At 38.0% G+C, this 21033-nt stretch overlaps 2 protein-coding genes across 2 annotated transcripts; one reads left to right on the top strand and one right to left on the bottom strand.

Moving 5' to 3' along the window:
- Positions 1-9894: 9894 nt before the first annotated feature.
- On the bottom strand, positions 9895-14407 carry mrpl46 (mitochondrial ribosomal protein L46). Its single transcript, XM_084404944.1, has 4 exons — positions 13874-14407; positions 12432-12633; positions 10874-11044; positions 9895-10390 (listed from the first exon to the last, which is right to left on the bottom strand). Exons 1-4 carry the CDS (start codon positions 14111-14113, stop codon positions 10143-10145), a joined length of 861 nt encoding a protein of 286 aa, XP_084261070.1. The 5' UTR covers positions 14114-14407; the 3' UTR covers positions 9895-10142.
- Positions 14360-19574, top strand: mrps11 (mitochondrial ribosomal protein S11). The gene is made up of 6 exons (XM_084404945.1): positions 14360-14556; positions 15144-15260; positions 15805-15903; positions 16363-16492; positions 17255-17320; positions 19244-19574. Exons 1-6 carry the CDS (start codon positions 14477-14479, stop codon positions 19349-19351), a joined length of 600 nt encoding a protein of 199 aa, XP_084261071.1. The 5' UTR covers positions 14360-14476; the 3' UTR covers positions 19352-19574.
- The last annotated feature ends 1459 nt before the right edge of the window (positions 19575-21033 follow it).

The following is a 21033-nucleotide window of genomic DNA, read 5'->3' on the forward strand; positions in this document are numbered from 1 at the left end:
ATTTACTGACCTATGACAACAAATCCAACAGCAGTAGTTTGGTAATCACACCTTCAAAGTGGCTGCGCGTGATTCGATTTAGTTTCAGTGGTGCACTATTATAACAAATCATTTCCCACAACTGGATATGTTGCACAGGTTAGACACACTCTGTGTTTTGATGTCTAATGGTCCATACTGAGTATTCATAATATTATCCTGACCATAAAAATGTATTAAAGTGCCCCTATTGTGCTATTTTAAAGTCTCCTACAACAGGTTTACATCCATCAAAGGTCAAAAAACACTTTCATTTTCTAAAGATATATACATAATATATATTGCACATCACCACATTGTTCAATGATTCTTAGTTCTTCTGCCCTTCGAAGGGAGTAGGGCATAGGGATGCTCACTTACGCTTGGAATCTGCCCTAAATCCCTCCTTTCCGTGAGCTTACACTGCTCTTATTGGCCAGACGGCCCAGTCTGTTGTGATTGGTCTACCGCTTACAGCGTGTGTCGGAAGCCAACGCCCATTACCATAACTGTACTTCAGCTCAGGAGGCTTCCTCAGTCCTCAGCTACACTGTAAAGACAGTAACAATGACATTGATTTTACCATACCAATCTGAGCGCGAGTCCGATGATGAAACATTGGAAGAAGTTATTTAACCCGAACCTCCCTCATAAGGACAACTTGAGCAGGACATTTCTCAATAAGCTACTCAGTTTGAGGTACATTATGAAATGTTGCAACTGTAATTCCTCAACATCAGCTTTAACAAGTGTACGTCCATCAACAAACCTATGCGTATATTTCTCATTTATTGCGGTGCACATGCGGGAACTGTATTAACTGTATCAATAACGGTATGTTAGCCGAGCACTATCTTGAATGACTGATGTAACATTGAAGTTTGCAAAACAAAATCTTTACTCAAAGTGGTAAGAACGACAGACAATCTGCATTAATAGACACAGTTTTAGGTAACAGTGGCACACTTAGCAGAATTATTTAACAGTAATAACGTGAGCTAGCCGGTTGGCCGGAAACAGGCATAGTAACATAGTTACAGGTTCTGAGGAACAAGTTGGTCCAAATAAACTGGGTACTACTGACGCATGATTACTACTACTGACCCATCTTTCAAGAGCAAGCATTTTGGAAATCCCACGTTGAACAGTAAAATGACGTGTTGTGGGCTGGTCAAGTTGTTCGCGGGAAGACAAAATAGAACATAGGCGGGTATTATGCAAATGTAGAACCGTCACGCAGTAGGATTCGAAACACAAGCGACTCATATTGGCGGTTCAGAGTCGAATCTTGCGTTTAGGAGACAATACCATTATTTATCGTGCACTTTCGACTTTACAACTTTGCAGAACCTTTACATTCACAAACAGCTATATGAACACACTGCATGAAAGGGAATATTTGAAAAACCATAATAGGGGCACTTTAACATTCAAAAGAGCATATGAGGAGATCACCTTGGAAAACATTCAGGTGTCAGAGTAGGAAGTTGAGAAATGCATTGGTTTTTCTAATGCAATATGTATGTTCCATTAACTGGAGTAAGCTGAAATAACAAACCAAGACAAGTGAACACAGTGCATGGCATTAAGTCATTTGTTGTTCAACATGTATTACTAAGTTTAGCACATAAGCTATAGTTATATGAACTTCTGAGCAACACTTAAAAAAAAATTAGCAATCCAAAAGTAAATACTGTAGGATATGGAGCTCAAATAATGAATCAAACCACTTTGATCGAAGTTTAAGTCTTAAGTTTAAGTGACTCTTGTTGTAGCTGAAAGTAATTTGTTCGTGTTTTTCTTCTTCTGAAATCGCTGACTAGTGCACTTCCAAGTTAGTACCAAAAAGCAAGATGTTAAATTCAAATGAAGTGCAATTTATTATTGGGTCTATTGGGTCTAATTACTAAATATTCACATAGCCTAAAATGCTTTCTCACTTTACATGCAGAAAGAAAAACACTGTCCTGTTTAGCTTAATGTGTTTGGCTGCAGAATAAAGTGTGCATAAACCTTTCATGTACTTTTTATTTATTTAATTTTTTACTTTTGGTGGAGTGATTGAATAAGGTACGCTCAGCCAAGACAGCCGAGTCATGCATAATGTAGCCACATGTGTCTCACTAATTATGCATTTTGTGTTGCACCACAGTGTTTTTGAATGTTAATGTGAATTGTTGAGCATTAATTGATTGATGACCCTCAGCGTCTTTTCCTGGCTTCCATGGCTTAATTTAAACATAACAAACAAGTGCAAACAGTAATTGCTTCATTTGGCAGGCCGGTGTGGAGCAACTGCCTTCAAAGATGTGCATCTATTGTGATTCACAGTGTTTTAACAAAGCTAATTCCTGCAATTCACTGACACTATTTCAGCTTTTTCAGATGCAAACATTTTAAATATGCCAACACTCCCTCAAAATAGCTTCTGCCATTAACACATTATGGCTAAATTGTCGTGAAAGAAGCTTGAGAGGGAGACGATGAAGCCGTAAACGGTTGGTAGGGTGACAAATCAAGAGCAAATCAAGGGCTTTGCATCAGATGGATGGAGATAGATAATATCCAGACAATGGGAAATGTCCCAAAAGCCATTGTAAAGTCTAGTTCTCACCCTAACAGGGACTTCTTCAAACATTCCTAATCCAGCTATTTCACCCAAAGGGATTTCAGTTCAATTTTAGTCTTCACATCGTCTGAATCCGTACCAGGTCAGGGAAGGGGCTCGCTCGCTCGCTCCCCCCCGTCTGCCTTAGCGCTGCCCAAAAGGTGTAATTGTGATGGATGGGGCAATTTCCAGAAGCTCTTTTTTTTTTTTGCCAAGGGGGTCATACCCATCTTGCTTTCTCACCAATGTAATGACTTTTCAAAGGAGCGCACTCACAAAAGTGCATCTGCAGCACAGTGTTTGAGAGCTGACCTGAGGACAGGTTTGGAAAAGCACCAAATAACTGAACATAACTGGTAATGACACCTAATGGCACCTTTTGCTTTGTGCTCAAGGAACCCATATTTAATGACACATTTTATGTCGTTTTTTTCCCCCGTGAAGGTTATCAAGCGTCAGTTTTCCTCAAAAGTACAGTAATCCCAGATAGACTCGATGATGGTGATCATGATCTCTGTGTGGAGCTCACCGACTCCTTGTGCATGCAAAACTCTCACTGGATTATTACAATTAATGGGAAAAGGAATATTTGGACATGTAAACTGATATTTCCTACACACTACAGCAATTAAACAACTGGCTTAAAACCATTTTTTGCGTGCCTAAGACTTTTGCACAGTACTGTACGTCACCATGTCACTGAAATGTCAAGCCACACTTTTAATTTCGATTTGATTAATCATTCGCCAGAAGATCCCAGCAAACAGTAGTGTGTCTGTTCTAGAAATGAGTTCTAAACATTAGTGAAATGAATTGATTTTTATTTTTTTTGGAAAAAATGTGACAGAAAAAATATATTTTTATGTATACAAAAGTTAACACATTAAATTAAGACATTAATTAAATGTTTAACATACAGTGCCGTTCAATGGTTTGGGGTTGGTGCAAATTTATTTGGTGCAAAGTTCAAAACAGCATTTATTTAAAATTTAAATCTTTTGTAACATAAATGTCTTCACTATATGTCACTTTGGATCAATTTAATACATCCTTGCTGAATAAAATTATTAATTTCTTTCAAAATAAACATAGTTCTCTATTTCTCTCCAGTGATGTATATACACTCACCTAAAGGATTATTAGGAACACCTGTTCAATTTCTCATTAATGCAATTATCTAATCAACCAATCACATGGCAGTTGCTTCAATGCATTTAGGGGTGTGGTCCTGGTCAAGACAATCTCCTGAACTCCAAACTGAATGTCAGAATGGGAAAGAAAGGTGATTTAAGCAATTTTGAGCGTGGCATGGTTGTTGGTGCCAGACGGGCCAGTCTGAGTATTTCACAATCTGCTCAGTTACTGGGATTTTCACGCACAACCATTTCTAGGGTTTACAAAGAATGGTGTGAAAAGGGAAAAACATCCAGTATGCGGCAGTCCTGTGGGCGAAAATGCCTTGTTGATGCTAGAGGTCAGAGGAGAATGGGCCGACTGATTCAAGCTGATAGAAGAGCAACTTTGACTGAAATAACCACTCGTTACAACCGAGGTATGCAGCAAAGCATTTGTGAAGCCACAACACGCACAACCTTGAGGCGGATGGGCTACAACAGCAGAAGACCCCACCGGGTACCACTCATCTCCACTACAAATAGGAAGAAGAGGCTACAATTTGCACGAGCTCACCAAAATTGGACAGTTGAAGACTGGAAAAATGTTGCCTGGTCTGATGAGTCTTGATTTCTGTTAAGACATTCAGATAGTAGAGTCAGAATTTGGCGTAAACAGAATGAGAACATGGATCCATCATGCCTTGTTACCACTGTGCAGGCTGGTGGTGGTGGTGTAATGGTGTGGGGGATGTTTTCTTGGCACACTTTAGGCCCCTTAGTGCCAATTGGGCATCGTTTAAATGCCACGGCCTACCTGAGCATTGTTTCTAACCATGTCCATCCCTTTATGACCACCATGTACCCATCCTCTGATGGCTACTTCCAGCTGGATAATGCACCATGTCACAAAGCTCGAATCATTTCAAATTGGTTTCTTGAACATGACAATGAGTTCACTGTACTAAAATGGCCCCCACAGTCACCAGATCTCCACCCAATAGAGCATCTTTGGGATGTGGTGGAACGGGAGCTTCGTGCCCTGGATGTGCATCCCACAAATCTCCATCAACTGCAAGATGCTATCCTATCAATATGGGCCAACATTTCTAAAGAATGCTTTCAGCACCTTGTTGAATCAATACCACGTAGAATTAAGGCAGTTCTGAAGGCGAAAGGGGGTCAAACACAGTATTAGTATGGTGTTCCTAATAATCCTTTAGGTGAGTGTACGTTTAAGAAAAGTTTAACATGGAAAATTTTTCATCAGGTTTATATATATATATATTTTGTTTTGGCAATATAAAGCTAATTATGTAATTTTGGAAACAAGTTGTCTGTGTAATATTGCACATTCTCATACAGTATAAATGAGTCTTTACACATGAAAATGAAATATATATATTAAGAAGAGATCTCCCACAAAGGGGTTTCAAGGTATATAATATAAGCATAGACCAATATACTTTTTGCCTGTTCAATTAAGTTGGCTTTTGTGGATTAAAAAGAAAAAGAAAAAAGAAAGCTAATGGAAACAGTGTTAGGTTAACTGGGGTTAAATTTCTCCCGTGGGACTCTATTCCTTACAATCAAAGATTTTGCATTGTTCTCTGCATTATAAATGCTCGATTGATTCTTGGCTTTGTTTTTAAGTGGCAGTCATTCACTTTAATTTGAAATGGGACTTGGTGTCTAACAACAAACAAACAGATGAGAGGAAAAAAAGTGCATGTCTAAAATCAATTCTAATATTGTCAGAGAGTGTTTAATCCTCGATATGACAAAGCACCGTGATAGAGGTGCGAGACATGAGCGAGGACAAAACATGCTGATCAGCTAATTGTGGTACATACCCTCAATAACCTCAACTGATCTCATACAGCTGAGCTCAGCGCTTCAGGTCTTTAAAGGGAGGGAAGGTTCATACTTGCACCCATTTATTGCTTTCCCGCTTCCATTTAGATGTCTCTTAAGACCTCTGAGCCCCTGTTTTAACCTTCAATTATAAATTAGGTTGTTGAGGTAAAGCGTGTTTATGAGCTAAATGTGGCCAATTTAATTTGAAATGGGAGTTGGGCTGAAACGTCTTCCCAGCAAACATGCATAATGTTCTTTTTCTCACCGTTATTAGGTTAGACACTCGAGTACGCTTAGGTCCAGAAAGCATACGTGAACTAATAAACCTACAACAAAAGGGCAATATCTGAAATAATGGTAGACTTGAGATACAGTGCCTATATAAAATACTTTTTCACGTTTTGTTGCTTTACAGCAATGAATCACAGTGGACTTCTTTTGGCTTTTGTTTTTGACACTGATCAACAGAAAAAGATTCTATAAAGGGATTTAAAATAATTGATTTCATAAATATCCACCCCCTTTAACATGACACCTAAATAGAGATAAATTTAATTAATAGTTAAATCACTAGTGTATAGTAAAAGAGTTTCAATTGATTGTATAAAAACAACTGGAAGATCCAACTTCTGGTGAGTCAATGTTGTGGCAGAATTGACATCATTAAAGCAACAAAACACTCCAAGCAATTCAGCGGGAAAGTAATTGAAAAGCACAAGTCCGGGGATGGCTAGAAGAAGACTTCAAGAAGTCACTAAATATCCCTTGGAGTATAGTTAAATCAATAATTAAGTAATGGAAAGAGCACAGCACTGCTGTAAATCTACCTAGAGCTGGCTGTCCTCAAAAACCAAGTGCATGTGTTAACAGGAAGGTCACCAAGAGCCAGCTGAAAGAGATGGTTCTGTGGTCTGAAGAGACCAAAATGAAGCTTTCTGGCCATCAAATAAAATGCATATAGCCAAACAGCTTCTGTGAAGCATGATGAAGGCAGTCTCATGCTGTTGGGATGCTTTTTATCTTGTGTTCTGGTCATTTTGACCCAGAGCGAATCTAGTTTTTTCTTTTTTTCTTTCTTTTTTTCAACTTGTTACACTTGGTCAAAAATGAGTGGCAATTACAAATTGCTTGTAAATCTTTCATTATGCTATATTAGGTCATAACCATCTTGTTTTCTCACCAATGTAATGACTTTTCACAGGAGCGCACTCACAAAAGTGCATCTGCAGCACAGTGTTTGAGAGCTGACCTGAGGACAGGTTTGGAAAAGCACCAAATAACTGACTGTAACTGGTAATGACTGGCACCTTTTGCTTTGTGCTCAAGGAACCCATATTTAATGACACATTTTATGTTGTTTTTTTTCCCCCGTGAAGGTTTTCAAGTGTCATATGTCCAAATCTTGGAGTCAATCTTTTTGTCAACTTGTTTTCTTTCAATTAGCACAGGTTTTGTATCTCTTTTTGGAACTGATTGATCGTAGGCCTCATCGATCTTAGCTTATGCACATCGGTTTTTGAGTAAAAAAATAAATAAAATGTGCATACACTCAGATCAATGAGGCCTACTATCAATCAGTTCCAAAAAGATATACATAACTAGGGGTGTAAGAAAAAATCGATACACATGAGTATCGCGATATTTTATTTTGCAATACTGTATCGATTTTCAAAAACGCAATATCGATTTTTTTTTTTTTTTTTTTTTTTTTTTTTTTACGTCCAAAAATATTCATGGTAAGACGGTGGTTCACGTTTATGTTGTTTAAAAGGCTCGCCGAACGGTGCGTGTCCACTGGCACGGAGCGAGCGGAGCAAGCGTTTTCAATTCATTCCATGGAAGTCGAGCTTCACGCTCAGCAGTGCAGGACCGGAGAAAGCGTTGAGAGCGACTGAGAGCGTCAAAAGGTTCTCGACTTTATGCAAATATCAAGCGAAAAACGCAGTCGGCAGTTTATGATGGATTTAGTGCGTAAATCATTTTGTTTACAAATTAGATGCTTTGCAGTTGTTTATATTTGTTAAAGATTTTATTTTGGATGTGTTTATTGTTATTATATTGGCTGGGTTTATAAAATTGAAAGGATCTTTGCTTGGTGCATTTGGAAACAAAGCTTGTCTATTTCTAAATGTAATCGCGTGCATGATGATTATACTGTCCGTGTGTTGAAAAAAACAAACACACTCGTAACAGACACACCCCAAAGCGGAGACGTTACAGCGTTGCCAGCGGCACCGAGCGTAGTTTTGCCACTGTAGTGGACGCGCACCATGAAGCTGCGTTCACACCAAACGCGAATAGTATGGAGTGTCTGGCGCGAGTGATTTCAATGTTAAGTTAATGCAAACACGCGTTTACGCGCGTCTGGAGGTCCTGTGGCGCGAATGAGGCGTTTAGCGCGGCAGACGTTAATTTGCCTCATTCGCGCGTCCAGTTCTTTTAAAATCTTTTATCACATAAAAACTTGATTTCAATAGGCCTATATGACACATTCATTTTGTTCACTTTCATTCATTTTCGTCCAGTTCACGTTGTTGTTTTGTATTGTGACAGGGGCTATGTATTTTCTTTTATTATGGCCTACTTGAGAAATATACAAATTTGCTCACTAAGAACCTGTGAACCACAATACCAAACTGGCAGTCTGATTTTCTGTGAACTGAATTGTTAACCTAAAGTAAACTTCTTTGACTTTTATGCACATCATGTCTTTTTTTTTATATAATTTTTTCTAAAATTATAGTCCTACTTTAAAAAAATCCCAATATATCGCCTAATGCACAGTATCGAAATATATTGCAATATATTGAATCGTGACCCATGTATCGTGATACGTATCGTATCGCCAGATTCTTGCCAATACACAGCCCTATACATAACCTGTGCTAATTGAAAGAAAACAAGTTGACAAAAAGAATGAATGCAATATTTGGCATAATATTGCATAATGAGAGCTTTACAAGCAGTTTTTAAAGGCCGGAACACCAATTTAGGGAAAGGATTTTCAGCCCAGCTCAAGGGCTAGATAGAGCAGTGTTTCTCAACTCAGTCCCCAGGACCCACTTCCCAGAATGTTTTAGATATTTCCCTATTCAACACACTAAGAAGCTGATGAACTCAGGTCTTTTAATTTGTGAGATGGGTACAATTTTCTGGGAGGTGAGTCCCCAGGACTGGAGTCGAAAAACACTAGCAAGTCCTTGAAGTCTTGTGAGGGTTTAAAAGCCACAAAATACAAGTAAATCCTGTATGAAAACTGCAAGACTGCATGTGACTTGGGAGATTTGCTTTCCAACCAAACAATTCCCCAAAACTACACAGGAATTAATATGAATTAATATCCTGGAGTGGCCAGATCAATCTCAATCCAATTTAGAATTTATCGATAGGAAAATAGCAGTTTTGCAGAAAGAAGCATTCAGTTTGCAGTTTGGAAAACAATGTTGTAGAAACATTGCAGTGGTCAGTGAAAGGTATCCACATAAACTCAAGGCTGAAATTGCTGTCATCTAACTAATGCTGAGTTGAAGGGGGTGAATACTTATGCAAATTATTATTAATTTGAACATGAAAGAATATTTCTCTGTTGATCAATGACAAAAAGAATTAGGGAGTGTAGCCTGCAGCTTTGGTGTAAAGACCACATCTTGTGAGGACCATGACTCTTAATCTCACAAAAATTGTCAAGCAACATGTGGGTCGTACCCCCCCAACCCCTCCCCCACCCTAAAAAATGTGTCACTTAAGTCTTATAAAAACTGGCTCCTTTCTCAAGTATGTGCTCTTTAAAAAGTCACCCACCGCATAGCCCACATAGCTGCACTATTAATGAAGAATTCTGAAAGTAACTTCTCCAAATTTCAAAACACTGGCAGAAATGAAAGTCTACAGCCAATTTTTAGAGACCTACATAATCAAGGTGCCTAAATAATTCATAGGATTACTAATCCCCACATCCACCAGCGCAGCACAAAAGTCAATGACTATTTGACAGCTGAGCAAGAGAAAGACATAAAAGTGCATAAGAGAAATCCCAAGTACAAGGCATTTAAATTTGACAAGACCGATATATACCGACCAAAAGCATAATTGGATATCCTTTTTTAAAAAGAGGGAAGGGGGTCCCACTGGATGATCTGTGTCCACTATTATTTGTCCATCTACTGCCCTCAAGTGGTAGAACTTTAAAAGACAAAATATGTACACTGATAAAGAAACGAAAGCGTAAGGAAAGGCACACAATATAATGCTCACCCTGCTGAAAACAATTTTCAAATACATAAAACAATGAGATCACATGCTATGAAATGGACCCTTTTTAATATAGCATACACTGTCACAGAGGTTTCCATTTACCAATCAAGATAAATAAATATACAGATACAGGGCAGGTGACAACATACAAGTGTATGGGACATACGGTATAACCCCTATAAACATTGCTCATATTGTTAGATTCCATCATCAGATTGAATCTGGGGTCCAGACTCATGGAATCTTAGTAAAAAAAAAAAAAAAATTCTCCATTATGTCCGTTTCTTCCCATATTACAGACCCATAATGAAGCGTCTGACTTGTTTCAGGTACTCTGGTTTCAGGAAGTCCTGGAGTTCATCCTTTTTTACCCAGGCAAATGAATTCTTCTCCAGGGGTAAGTGCTTATGGCTGGAAAGCACAGCTTTGAAGAAGAACACTTTGGCTCCAACACTGCCCTCTTTCTGAATGTCCTTTGGGTATTTGTATTTGTAAAATCCACAGGGTGCATTACCAAGGAAAGTAGCCTTCAGATCAGCACCTACAGAAGTAAATGTAAAACAGAAGGCTAATAATTTAACCTGCAGCACATTCAATTTATGAATTATAGTCTTGTCATATCATCACTTTCAGGCTGAATTTCCCTGATATTACAATTTAGTGCATACTCCTTTCAAAAGTACAAACCGTACTAAGCTTTTCTTTAACCAGAGATTAAGCGGTTAAAAGGCTGCCATCTAATGATTACAGTTGTTAAAATGTTTAATTTTCAGCTCCTGTTAAAGGAATAGTTCACTTAAAATTCTGTAATTTACTCACCCTCAAGTTGTTTCAAACCTGTATGAATTTCTTTCTTCTGCTGAACACAAAGGCAGATATTTTGAAGAATGTCAGTAACCAGACAGTTGATGGGGTCCAATATCTTCTTTTTTTTATGTTCAGCAGAAGAAAGAAATTCATACAGGTTTGAAACAACTTGAGGGTGAGTAAATAGTCTAAATGGATATTACCATAGAAATCTTACCTGGAAGACTTGCAAGGGCACGTTCGGCTGTCTGTCGAAGTGTCTCTCCCATCTGCCACTGTATTTGAGGCAGCAGCCAAAGCTTTTGACTGCCAACATCCTTCTTCACCAGCAATATGAGACTGTCTGCTAAACAACGCTCTGAAGAACTCGCTTCTTTCTGGTCATTACCTGTAGAGTAATTCATTGAGAGATGAATTCAACATGCTTAAAGTCCCCCTGTGGTGAAAATCAAGCTTTTAATGTTGTTTATATGTCTGTGTGGTGTTTTTAAGTTTTAGGACAAACCATGTGCAAATTCATAAGTCAACACCATTGCTGAGTATTTTCTCTTTAAAACTGCAGTGAACCAAAGACAGTCTCAAAAACGCTGTTGGAAATCGCTGGTGTTTCTGACGTGTCACATCACAAACTACCTTGTAACCAATCACGTCAGCGAGTCTGACTGAGTCAGCACATCAGTGAGTCTGACTCTGAGCTGGCGTGAGTGAGTGGAGGCGGGGCTAATTTGCATATTCATAGAACCGTGTATACTAAATGAGGCAAGGGTGTAGAGTTACATTCAAGCTATTTTAAGGCATGAAGGAAAAAAAACGTTTAAATATGTCCTTTTGGTGGATGAAATTATTGACTACAGGGAGACTTTAATTAATCTGAAAAGTCTTTAAAACAAGACTTACGTCAAAGCAACAACTTAAAGTCACCATCAAAATGTCACTCACATGAGATCACAGCAATACAGCAAAACACTAGCCTGGAAATCCAGACCTAAATCTAAAAGATTAATGGCGATTAATCGTCGACTAATGAAAATCGAGGGGCGGCACGCCAGACCATTAATCTTTTGTGTATGCAAATGCATGATAGGAGGCGGGGCTAACTTGCATGAATGCAAATGCAAGCATGCATTTGAAAATCTCACTGCACGCAATTGGATAACACTACGACCAATCACAACATCGCTTAGCTACCAGCGGAGCTAACTGGTAGATTAGACTCTTACCGTATCCGGTCGGCAAAACAGCAAAAACGCCCTTCTTGCAAAGGAACGATTCGAGCGCCGTCTTCTGTTCCTCTTTTAGAGAAAAAGGCAAGTCTAAATCTTTCATTGTAGCGGCCAAAGCCGTTTCAAACAAATGGTGTTCATCCATAGCCATCTTGCAATGTTTACTAATGACTTCGACGTCGCAGCGCTGTCGTCATCTCGCCTCTGGCCCACCTATATCAGATAACCCGATGTGATTGGTGCAGCTCAGATAGAGGGGCATATTTAATGAGCATCATTACTCGACACCAGGGTAACTCGCTGAGCAAATTCAACTTGTGCTCTCGCGAGAACTCTGGATTACCAGGGTAGCAAAACACAATCAATCGAATCAATTCCCAATGGACACAATCAAGTCCAGCATTATATTTTTTATTGTTCATGAAGCCTTTTTACACGGATATACGTCATAATTGGGAAGACAAGACTATCAGACCTCCTGTTTCATGCCGACTGACTCTAAGGGGACACCGTAAAAAAATAAAAAGAAGTGACTTTTGGCTGATTGCTCACCTTGTGACCTCAGAGCTGGTTGAAATTCCTTCAGTTTCTGTTCCCAAATATCCTCCAGATCTTGGGCTGTAACGATTTCTTTGTCTCTGTAATCCTCCTCCTCATCTGAATCATAATCTTCTTCTTGTTTCCGACTCATCCGTGCAGCATCATCCAGGAGCTTCAACTCATGGTCCGCAAGCAGACTTCTCTCAAACTCCATCTGAAACAATAAACAATCCTATATGAGATGTGTTTGACAGGTGGCTCGTGGCACGCAGATTTATGGATGCACAGCAATATTAGGGTATGCATGCATACTAAAAAATACATAGGCAGCCTCAAAATATGCTTTACATAGCATAATAAAATTAGAAAAAGAAGAGAAAATATACATACAGTACCGGTCAAAAGTTTGGAAACATTACTATTTTTAATGCTTTTGAAAGAAGTCTCTTATGCTCATCAAGCCTGCATTTATTTGATAAATTATGAAATATTATTACAATTAAAATAATTGTTTTCTATTTTAATACACTTTAAAATATAATTCATTTCTGTGATGCAAAGCTGAATTTTCATCAGCCAATACTGTAGTCTTCAGTGTCACATAATCCTTCAAAAAATCATGCTAATATGCTGATTTATTATCAATGTTGGAAACAACTGTGCTGCTTTAAAAAAAAATTATAACCTGTCTTACTTTTTTCAGGATTCTTTGATGAATATAAAGTAAAAAAATAACAGTATTTATTTAAAATAGAAATCTTTTGTAACAAAGATTTCTACCGTTAAAAGGTTTAGGATCAGTCATTTTTTTTCTTTATTTGTTTTTAAAGAAATTAATACTTTTATTCAGCAAGGATGTGTGTTTTGAATTGATTAAAAAGAGTGATAGTAAATATTTATTGTTACAAAAGATTTATATTTTAAATGAATTCTGTTCTTTTTAACTTTTTTATTCATCAATGAATCCTGAAAAAACTATCACAGGTTCAAAAAAAATATCAACACAACTGTTTTCAACATTGATAATAGCAGTATCAAACCAGCATATTAGCATGATTTCTGAAGGATCATGTGACACTGAAGACAGGAGTAATGACTGAAGACTGGAGTAATGACTGGAGACTGGACTGGAGTAATGGCTGATGAAAATTCTGATTTGCAGAAAATATATATAAAAATAAAACCATTATTTTAAATTGTAATAATAGTTCACAATTATTTATTTTTTTTTATGTATTTTTGATCAAATAGGTGCATGCTTGATAAGCATAAGAGATTTTCAAAAACAATAAAAATAGTAATGTTTCCAAACTTTTGACCGGTACTGTACATAGTATAGTACCACAATACATACATTGTACCACGTCCAAAAATATGGTACGAGCATGGTGTATTCAAAATAATAATAAAACAACAATAATACTAGTTTCATGTGCATACTGATTCTTTCGTACCTTATTCATAAGCTCCATGAACTCCTCCTCTATGGGGCTCCTGTCTTGAGAGACCACAGGCAGCCTCTGCACACATACAGCTCCATGCAGCGCCCACGGAGATGAAGCACCCGCAGTTTTGACATTTTGCGCAGACCACTGTTGACTAGTGTACGAAACATTTCGCACCCCTCTGTTTGATGTAGTTGTAGTTATTATCCTCCAGAACGGTCGAAAAACTCTAGTGAAGGGCGCCGCCATGTTGACCACACGTGTTCCCGAGGTGCTTTGCGGAGTTTGCGAAATAGACGCCACTATTTCGAAAATAGGGGGAATTGATTTTTGAAAAACAAACGTTTGGTGGTATTTACAAAAGAAAATGAAAACACTATAGTTCAATCATGAAATATTACTGTAGTTAACATAGTACAAAATACTTTACCACGTTTAAAAGCGCATTCGATACGTTGGCGTCTAAAATACAAGTAAAACACCCCTCTCAAAAATAGTATAATTGTGACGTTCCCATTACACACACACTACGCGACCCTCAACGTCCGCAAAGCAACTAAAGTCATGCATGTGTGTGTTCGTGAATAAACTGCATAATTTAAAACTCACATTATGTATCTTAGGGTATATAGCCTCGTTCGAGGTTCGTGCCAGCAGCTTTTTGAGGGCTTAAATTCATCTGGACGGTTAATGTAAGTGGCTTATGTGGTTGGAAAAGCAGCACATCTGATCAAGTGTTTTTATTTGTGTAACGTTAATAGACAAATATTCTCTATAATTTCGTTTTATTTGAGTTAGATTAATAATGCATACACTGTCATAACAAATTTTACCATGATATTACCCTGGTTATGGTGTCATGCATGGTATGTCTTTTAGGACATTACTACAGTCATACCATGTTTTGGATAAGGTACCGTGGTACTTTTTTTTTTTTTTAAACGACACAATGGACATGTGATGATGCCTTTTTGATAACACCATGGTTTCTTGGACATGTACTATGCTAGTACAATGTTGTTATTGTTTACATCTAACATGATTATACAGTGGTATTGTTTAAGTATAAGTACAAGGGTACGGTACCATATTCACTAAGTGAAAAGTGAAAAGCTTGGACACACATACTCATTCTTTATTACTACTAATTTCCACATTTTACAATAAAAAAAGTCACCTTTTGATGTTGTCACCTTTTGTCTGGATTCCAGCTCTGCACACACTCTGGACATATGTTGTTACTAAAGGATCTAGGCTAATTGGTTGTTTTCTCCTGCAGTGGTGGAAATGTGGGGTTTCAGCGTCTGTTGTCATGCAGCGCCATCCGATTACAAGAGCCTGATGCCAAACCAGTGGAAACCCGGAGCCCATTAGCACCAGTCAAACGACTGAAAGAGTAAGACACAGAAGCACTGACAGTCATTTCAGCACACCTGCTTTCAAAAAAAGCTTTAACCCTGGTGCTCACAAACTTCAGATCAGATCTTATGAAGTAAATCATTGCATAAATGAACCACTGAGATTTCTTATCCCAAAACATTTGAATGAATGGTAGTGCATCATGGTTTTCACAGACATATTAAGCATCTGTATTCAAATATATTCAAACATTATTGAAAATTCTTAAAGATTTTGTAAGCATATTGCGTTGTTGTGTTTGGAGTCAATAGTTTTATTTGTGATAACGCTATGTTGAAATAGTAAACGTAGTAGTAAATGTTGAAATTTACTAAACATTAACTAAGATTAATAAATGCTGTAGAAGTATTGTTAATTCTTAGTTCATATTAACTAAAAGTAGTTAACTAATGAAACCTTATTGTTAAGTGTTACGATAGATAGAGAGATAGATAGATAGACAGACGATAGATAGAGTATTCTGTATTAGGTTTTATGGGAAAATGTTTGTCATTTTTTGTTTATTGCTCTTCCCCATTTAGCCTCTTCCCTCCATTTCCGGGTCAGGAAAGCTCCCTGACATGGGACAGCAAGAAGTTCGAAGAGTTGCCGATCGCACACATAAAAGCCACATATAACAAGTAAGTTGCCTGACAAAATTAAATAGTCGTGATTGACAAATGGAAATGGAATTAGTTTGGTTGCTGTTTGCATGCAGCTATAGCATAAACTTATATCAGCTCTTAATTATGATTGTTCATTTATTCAAAGTGTTTTTGTTGCATATCATGCCCTAACATCATGCAGTTCGGTTTCGATGCACGTTAAATGAAATTACGGTATTTACTGTGCTCATCTCAGGGCTACAGATGTTCATAGGTGCAGTCTGCATTATAATTGTTATTTATACCTATTACTGCATGTTTACTTAACTCACCCCACACACACAAACTTAATAACTAATGCATGCCTGAGTGCTCACAACCTGTGATTTGTCCTCTATCTCTCTAAAATACTTGGATTTTATAGTCAGGAGTCCATGAAACTGCAGGCTGACAACATATAGCTGACTCTCTTTTGTCCTTAATTTCTTTCTCAAGCACACATATCCAGGTCACAGATAGCGCTGGCCAGTACATGGTCCGAACCTCGTGTGGATCAGAGGGCTTCAAGAATGTGAAGAAATCCACTCCTATTGCAGCACAGACCGCTGGGATTTCAGCTGCTGCAGTAAGATGGACAAAATTACTGTTTCAGAAGGATTAAAGAATACTTTTAATTTGTGTTGTTGTGCATCTTTTTGTCACAATACCAGTCTGTAATTTGGATGTTGTCCACTTGATGGCAGCACATTTCTTTGTAGTAATTTACCACACCCTGCTTAGTAATTAAGATTTCTTTAGGTTGTGTTGGGCTGGTTTTGCTGCTTGATTTCGAATATTTATTTTAAAGTCACGCTGCAAATGTAATGTAATATTAGAAACAGGGTCAGTCAAAAACATAATTAGAAAATAAAGGACTTATAAATTATAATTTTTTTGTTAAATATGAATGTCTTATGTGTGTTTAAGTATCCTCATTTTTTTATTATTTTTTATTATTGGTTCTTGCTCTAGAATATCAGCGGTATATTTATTGACTGTTGCAGTGACGTTTGTGCTGATAAACGAGAAATTGAAAATAACATTTCAAATCTTCCATTTCATGTTTATACTTCTCTTCAGTTACTTCCACGCTATTTGTTTGTAATTTCATCAGCGTGTGCCATGTAGAGTCTAATGGCAACCCTGAGTCACAGCAGGCTGTATAATCAGTATATGACTTCTCACTGATGACCATTCATTTGCTGTATGGACACAAGCATTATGATCTAAATTAGTAGTTTCGAACAGACCTCAGATTCTAGGCTCCTGCAGTTTTGTGTTTCCTCAGTGATTGATTAGTTTTTATTATGCTAAATGATCTAAATGTATGTATGTTTGTCTTGAGCAGAAGGCGAGGGCGAAGGGGGTCACCTACGTCCGTGTGCTGGTGAAAGGACTCGGTCCAGGGCGCATGGTGAGTAGCTTACCGGTACTAAGGCCTTACTTAACGCTTATAAAGATGGATCCTTATTAGTTCCTTGTAGATTCAACTAGATTATAGTTGAGAACTGCTAGGGAATATTACTTACGGTAATATACGTTACTGTGATATTTGCCATTTTATTGCAATAAGACTTTCAAATCACAATTTGTCTGTAACAGTGTGAAATCCAAAGTGAATCCTTTGCACATTTGAATTTTTTGGACATTTTAGGGGCCTGAGCAGTATGTAGAGACCAAAATATCATTAAGACTTAGTGGAGCTCTTTTGAATTGTGAACCACCCAGAACACCCAGCTGCACAGGGACACAGAAAAGTGTCATAGCAGCGACTTTTGCACGGACAGTCACATTTTCTTATAGAGGACCTATTATGACCCTTTTACAAAGTCTTGATTTTGCTTTTGGGGTATACTAGAATAGATTTTCATACTGGAATGTTAAAAAAACATATCTTTCACATATTTTACATTGTTGCAGCACCTCTCTTCCTAGTCTGTCAGTAATGCTCTGTTTAGTTCCTGTCTAAAAGGAGACTCCTCCTTCCAAAAAGCAAAATGTGCTCTGATTGGTTGGCCGGATCATTGCGCTGTGATTGGTCAACCACTTTGAGTCTGTTTCAGAAATGTTATACCCCTTCCCATAACTATACATTAGATCCGGAGTGGAAAAAACAGCGTCTCTTGGACATGGCAACAACACATCTTTATTTTGCATGTATTTGGAATTATTTAAATTAGTAATATTGTGACGTGTATGTTCCCGGAAGAAAACTCAAGACTGCAATTGAGGCATTTCAGGGAGTTCAGAAACAGTGTTTACTGATATACAAGAATAACTCCCTTTGGAGTGACTTTGTGCTTTCTAACTTTGCAGATTTTCATGCTCAAACAGCAACATTACACACTAAAGAAAGCTGAAAATGTAAAGAAAAGCATAATAAGTCCTCTTTAAGAAATAATTTAAATCTAGTTGACTGTATACCACCTGATCCTTTCATGATCGTTTCAGTAGAATGGCAGCAATGATTATTTATTATTCTCTGTATGTGCCCATATGGAAAGGCAACAGTTGTGCGTGCTGACTATTTAATCAATACTCTGAAACTGACCGATGATGAGTTCTGCGAGCTCAGCGGCGGTCTGCATGCTCTTACTCTGAGCCGGGTGGGAGGACATTAAGGCTGGGTGAGAATCTAATGAGCCCCTCCAGAGCAGCAGGCAACAGGGGGCTTTTAAGACTTGCATTACTCTTACCTACCCTTGGTTTCTTTCGCAGTCAGAAGCTTCCAGACTAAGTTGCATTTAAGCAGATGGTGGTTGGGCATACATGAATCAATGCAAAGCCACCGACTGCAGTGCTACAAATTACTAAATAGGCAAGCCAAGGTAAATACTTGTGTTTGTTGTAGCAAAAATAGATCGGATTCAACATCGATGTTGAAGTTCTCGCCAGTAGTTTTGTTCTTGTTGTGGCTGGTAAATAGCTGAATATACTCTAGACTATTCTGTCTAATTAAATTAAAATTAAAACCCTGAAAGCTAAAATCAAACATTTCAAATGCTACAATTGAATTTGGGCATCACAACATTATAATGTGCAGTTTGAAAAATCAATATTCGTTTTCAGATTTGCTGAAGCTTACATTTAACAGTCTGTTACATCCTCCAATATTAGATACGGTGCAGATATATTAAGCATCCCTAATAGAAATATTACACTAACTTTATTTTTGGCAAAATCGGCAGCTTTCACAAATAAAGTTCAAGAAGGACTCATTGAATTGTCATTGAATTCACGTCTGTTCCACACATGTCTCTTCTAGAAAGAGTGTATTTCTGTGAACTGTGTCTCGTAGCTGACTTGGCCTGCATTGATTTTGCTCCCCCGTGTGTAGTCTGCCATTAAAGGGTTAACCATGGGAGGACTAGAGGTTGTTTCCATCACCGACAACACCCCAGTGCCGCACAATGGCTGTCGCCCTCGCAAAGCACGAAGGATGTGAGGAGGAAGAAACCCCTTGTACCCTGAAGTCTTGTTTGTCTTTCTCTCTGCATTATCTTTGACCATCCAGTCTGAATAGAGAGGTTGAATGTGGAATTAATTCAGGTCAACGCTGTTTGAGAGTTGAATGCGGAATTGAGAGTAATGTTGTTTTTTGCAGCTGCAGTGCTGTTAATATGTTATTTACATTTTTGATAATAATTAAAGTGTAAAGATGTCACTCACCATGTCTGTTTTCGTTCTTATTCGTACATGCACGGCTTTCAGCTATGCATGATAGATCATGATCCCTGGGATTCAAAATCTAAATTAAACCAAGAAATAAACAAAGTGACAGTGATCATGCTGGATAGCATGGATCATCAGGTTTTGAATATGTGAAGTTCATGCAGCTTGATCATTGCTGTCGTTAAAGTAAAAAGGGAACAAAACAAATACTAAGTTATGCTTTATTTATTTTTGAAATCATCCTTTCCCTTACATTGGTATGCTGACAATAAACAATACAAATATAAATAAAAAGAGAATTGTATTAAATTAGAAAAAGTTGAACCATTTTCTCTTGTGGTTTCAGACGTTTTGTCCCCACTGTATTTTGTGTTTAATTTAAGTGTTAAAAACAGAAACGTATTGTTGCAGGAAATTGCACAAACTTATTACCAGACGTGTGCTCGAATGTATGTGTTTTTTTGTTTTGTTTTTAATAAACATTATTGTTTGATATGTTAGCACTTAATCTGAGTCCGTTTCCAAGTTGACAGGCACAGGGTGGAATAGCTCCCTATAAATAAATGGACCCTTGTAAGATTATTGCCCTTTCCTACCATTACATCAGGTGCTTCGTTGCTATGACAACGGCAATTAGCAGGAACTCAGGCAGGCGGTTGAATATAAGTCTGTCCCTAGTACCCATAGCAACCAAGGTCAGGCCTGCAACGCACATCTGCTTTTATACTTGCTTTAGTGCGCGCTGTTGCTCGAGGACTGGGGGGAAAAAAAGACATAAATGACAATAGGAAATTATTCTCAGATATGTTAACAATGTATAAGCTGGCTGGACATCTGTGGTTTAGTCTTACAGTTCGATTTTTCAAAGGGAAGCAAAGATTCCTTGTCGAAAACCTCTTGGATGTTTCGTGCTTTATGCAGGAACTGTTCTTCTGTGCCTCTCCAGCAACAGCTGTCCTTTTTCCAGTCTCCTTTCGCACCAAGCGTCAGAGCCACCACAAAACACGTCTCACCAGCGACAAAGCGTGACTTATACCAACGTTTAACCCAGATGGCCAAGCATCTCAGATGTCCTCGGATAGCCTGTGCATCCGGTGGAGGCTCTGACATGGAACCTGAGTATCCCTGCTGGGATTTTGTGGGCAGTGATTAGAAACGGAGCCAACAAGGTTGATTGAATATAGAGTTAAACGGTTTGCCTGCAATATGTCTGCTTTAACAAAAGTGATGCATTAAAATGTCTTTTAATCATCTCAGGGGCCATTTACACGACACCATTTTCAACCAAAAACGGAAAACTTTTTATGCGTTTTGGTCATTCTTTTACATGACAGTGGAGTTTTGGGGACAGAAAACACACTTTGAAACCCATTTTCAAAAGTTTGCAGGTTTTTGAAAAAGATGTCTTAGTGTAAACTACAAAACGCAAATTTGTGAAAACGGTGATATCATGAG

This window comes from Rutilus rutilus (assembly GCF_951802725.1).
Source record: "Rutilus rutilus genome assembly, chromosome: 3".
Lineage (NCBI taxonomy): Eukaryota > Metazoa > Chordata > Actinopteri > Cypriniformes > Leuciscidae > Rutilus > Rutilus rutilus.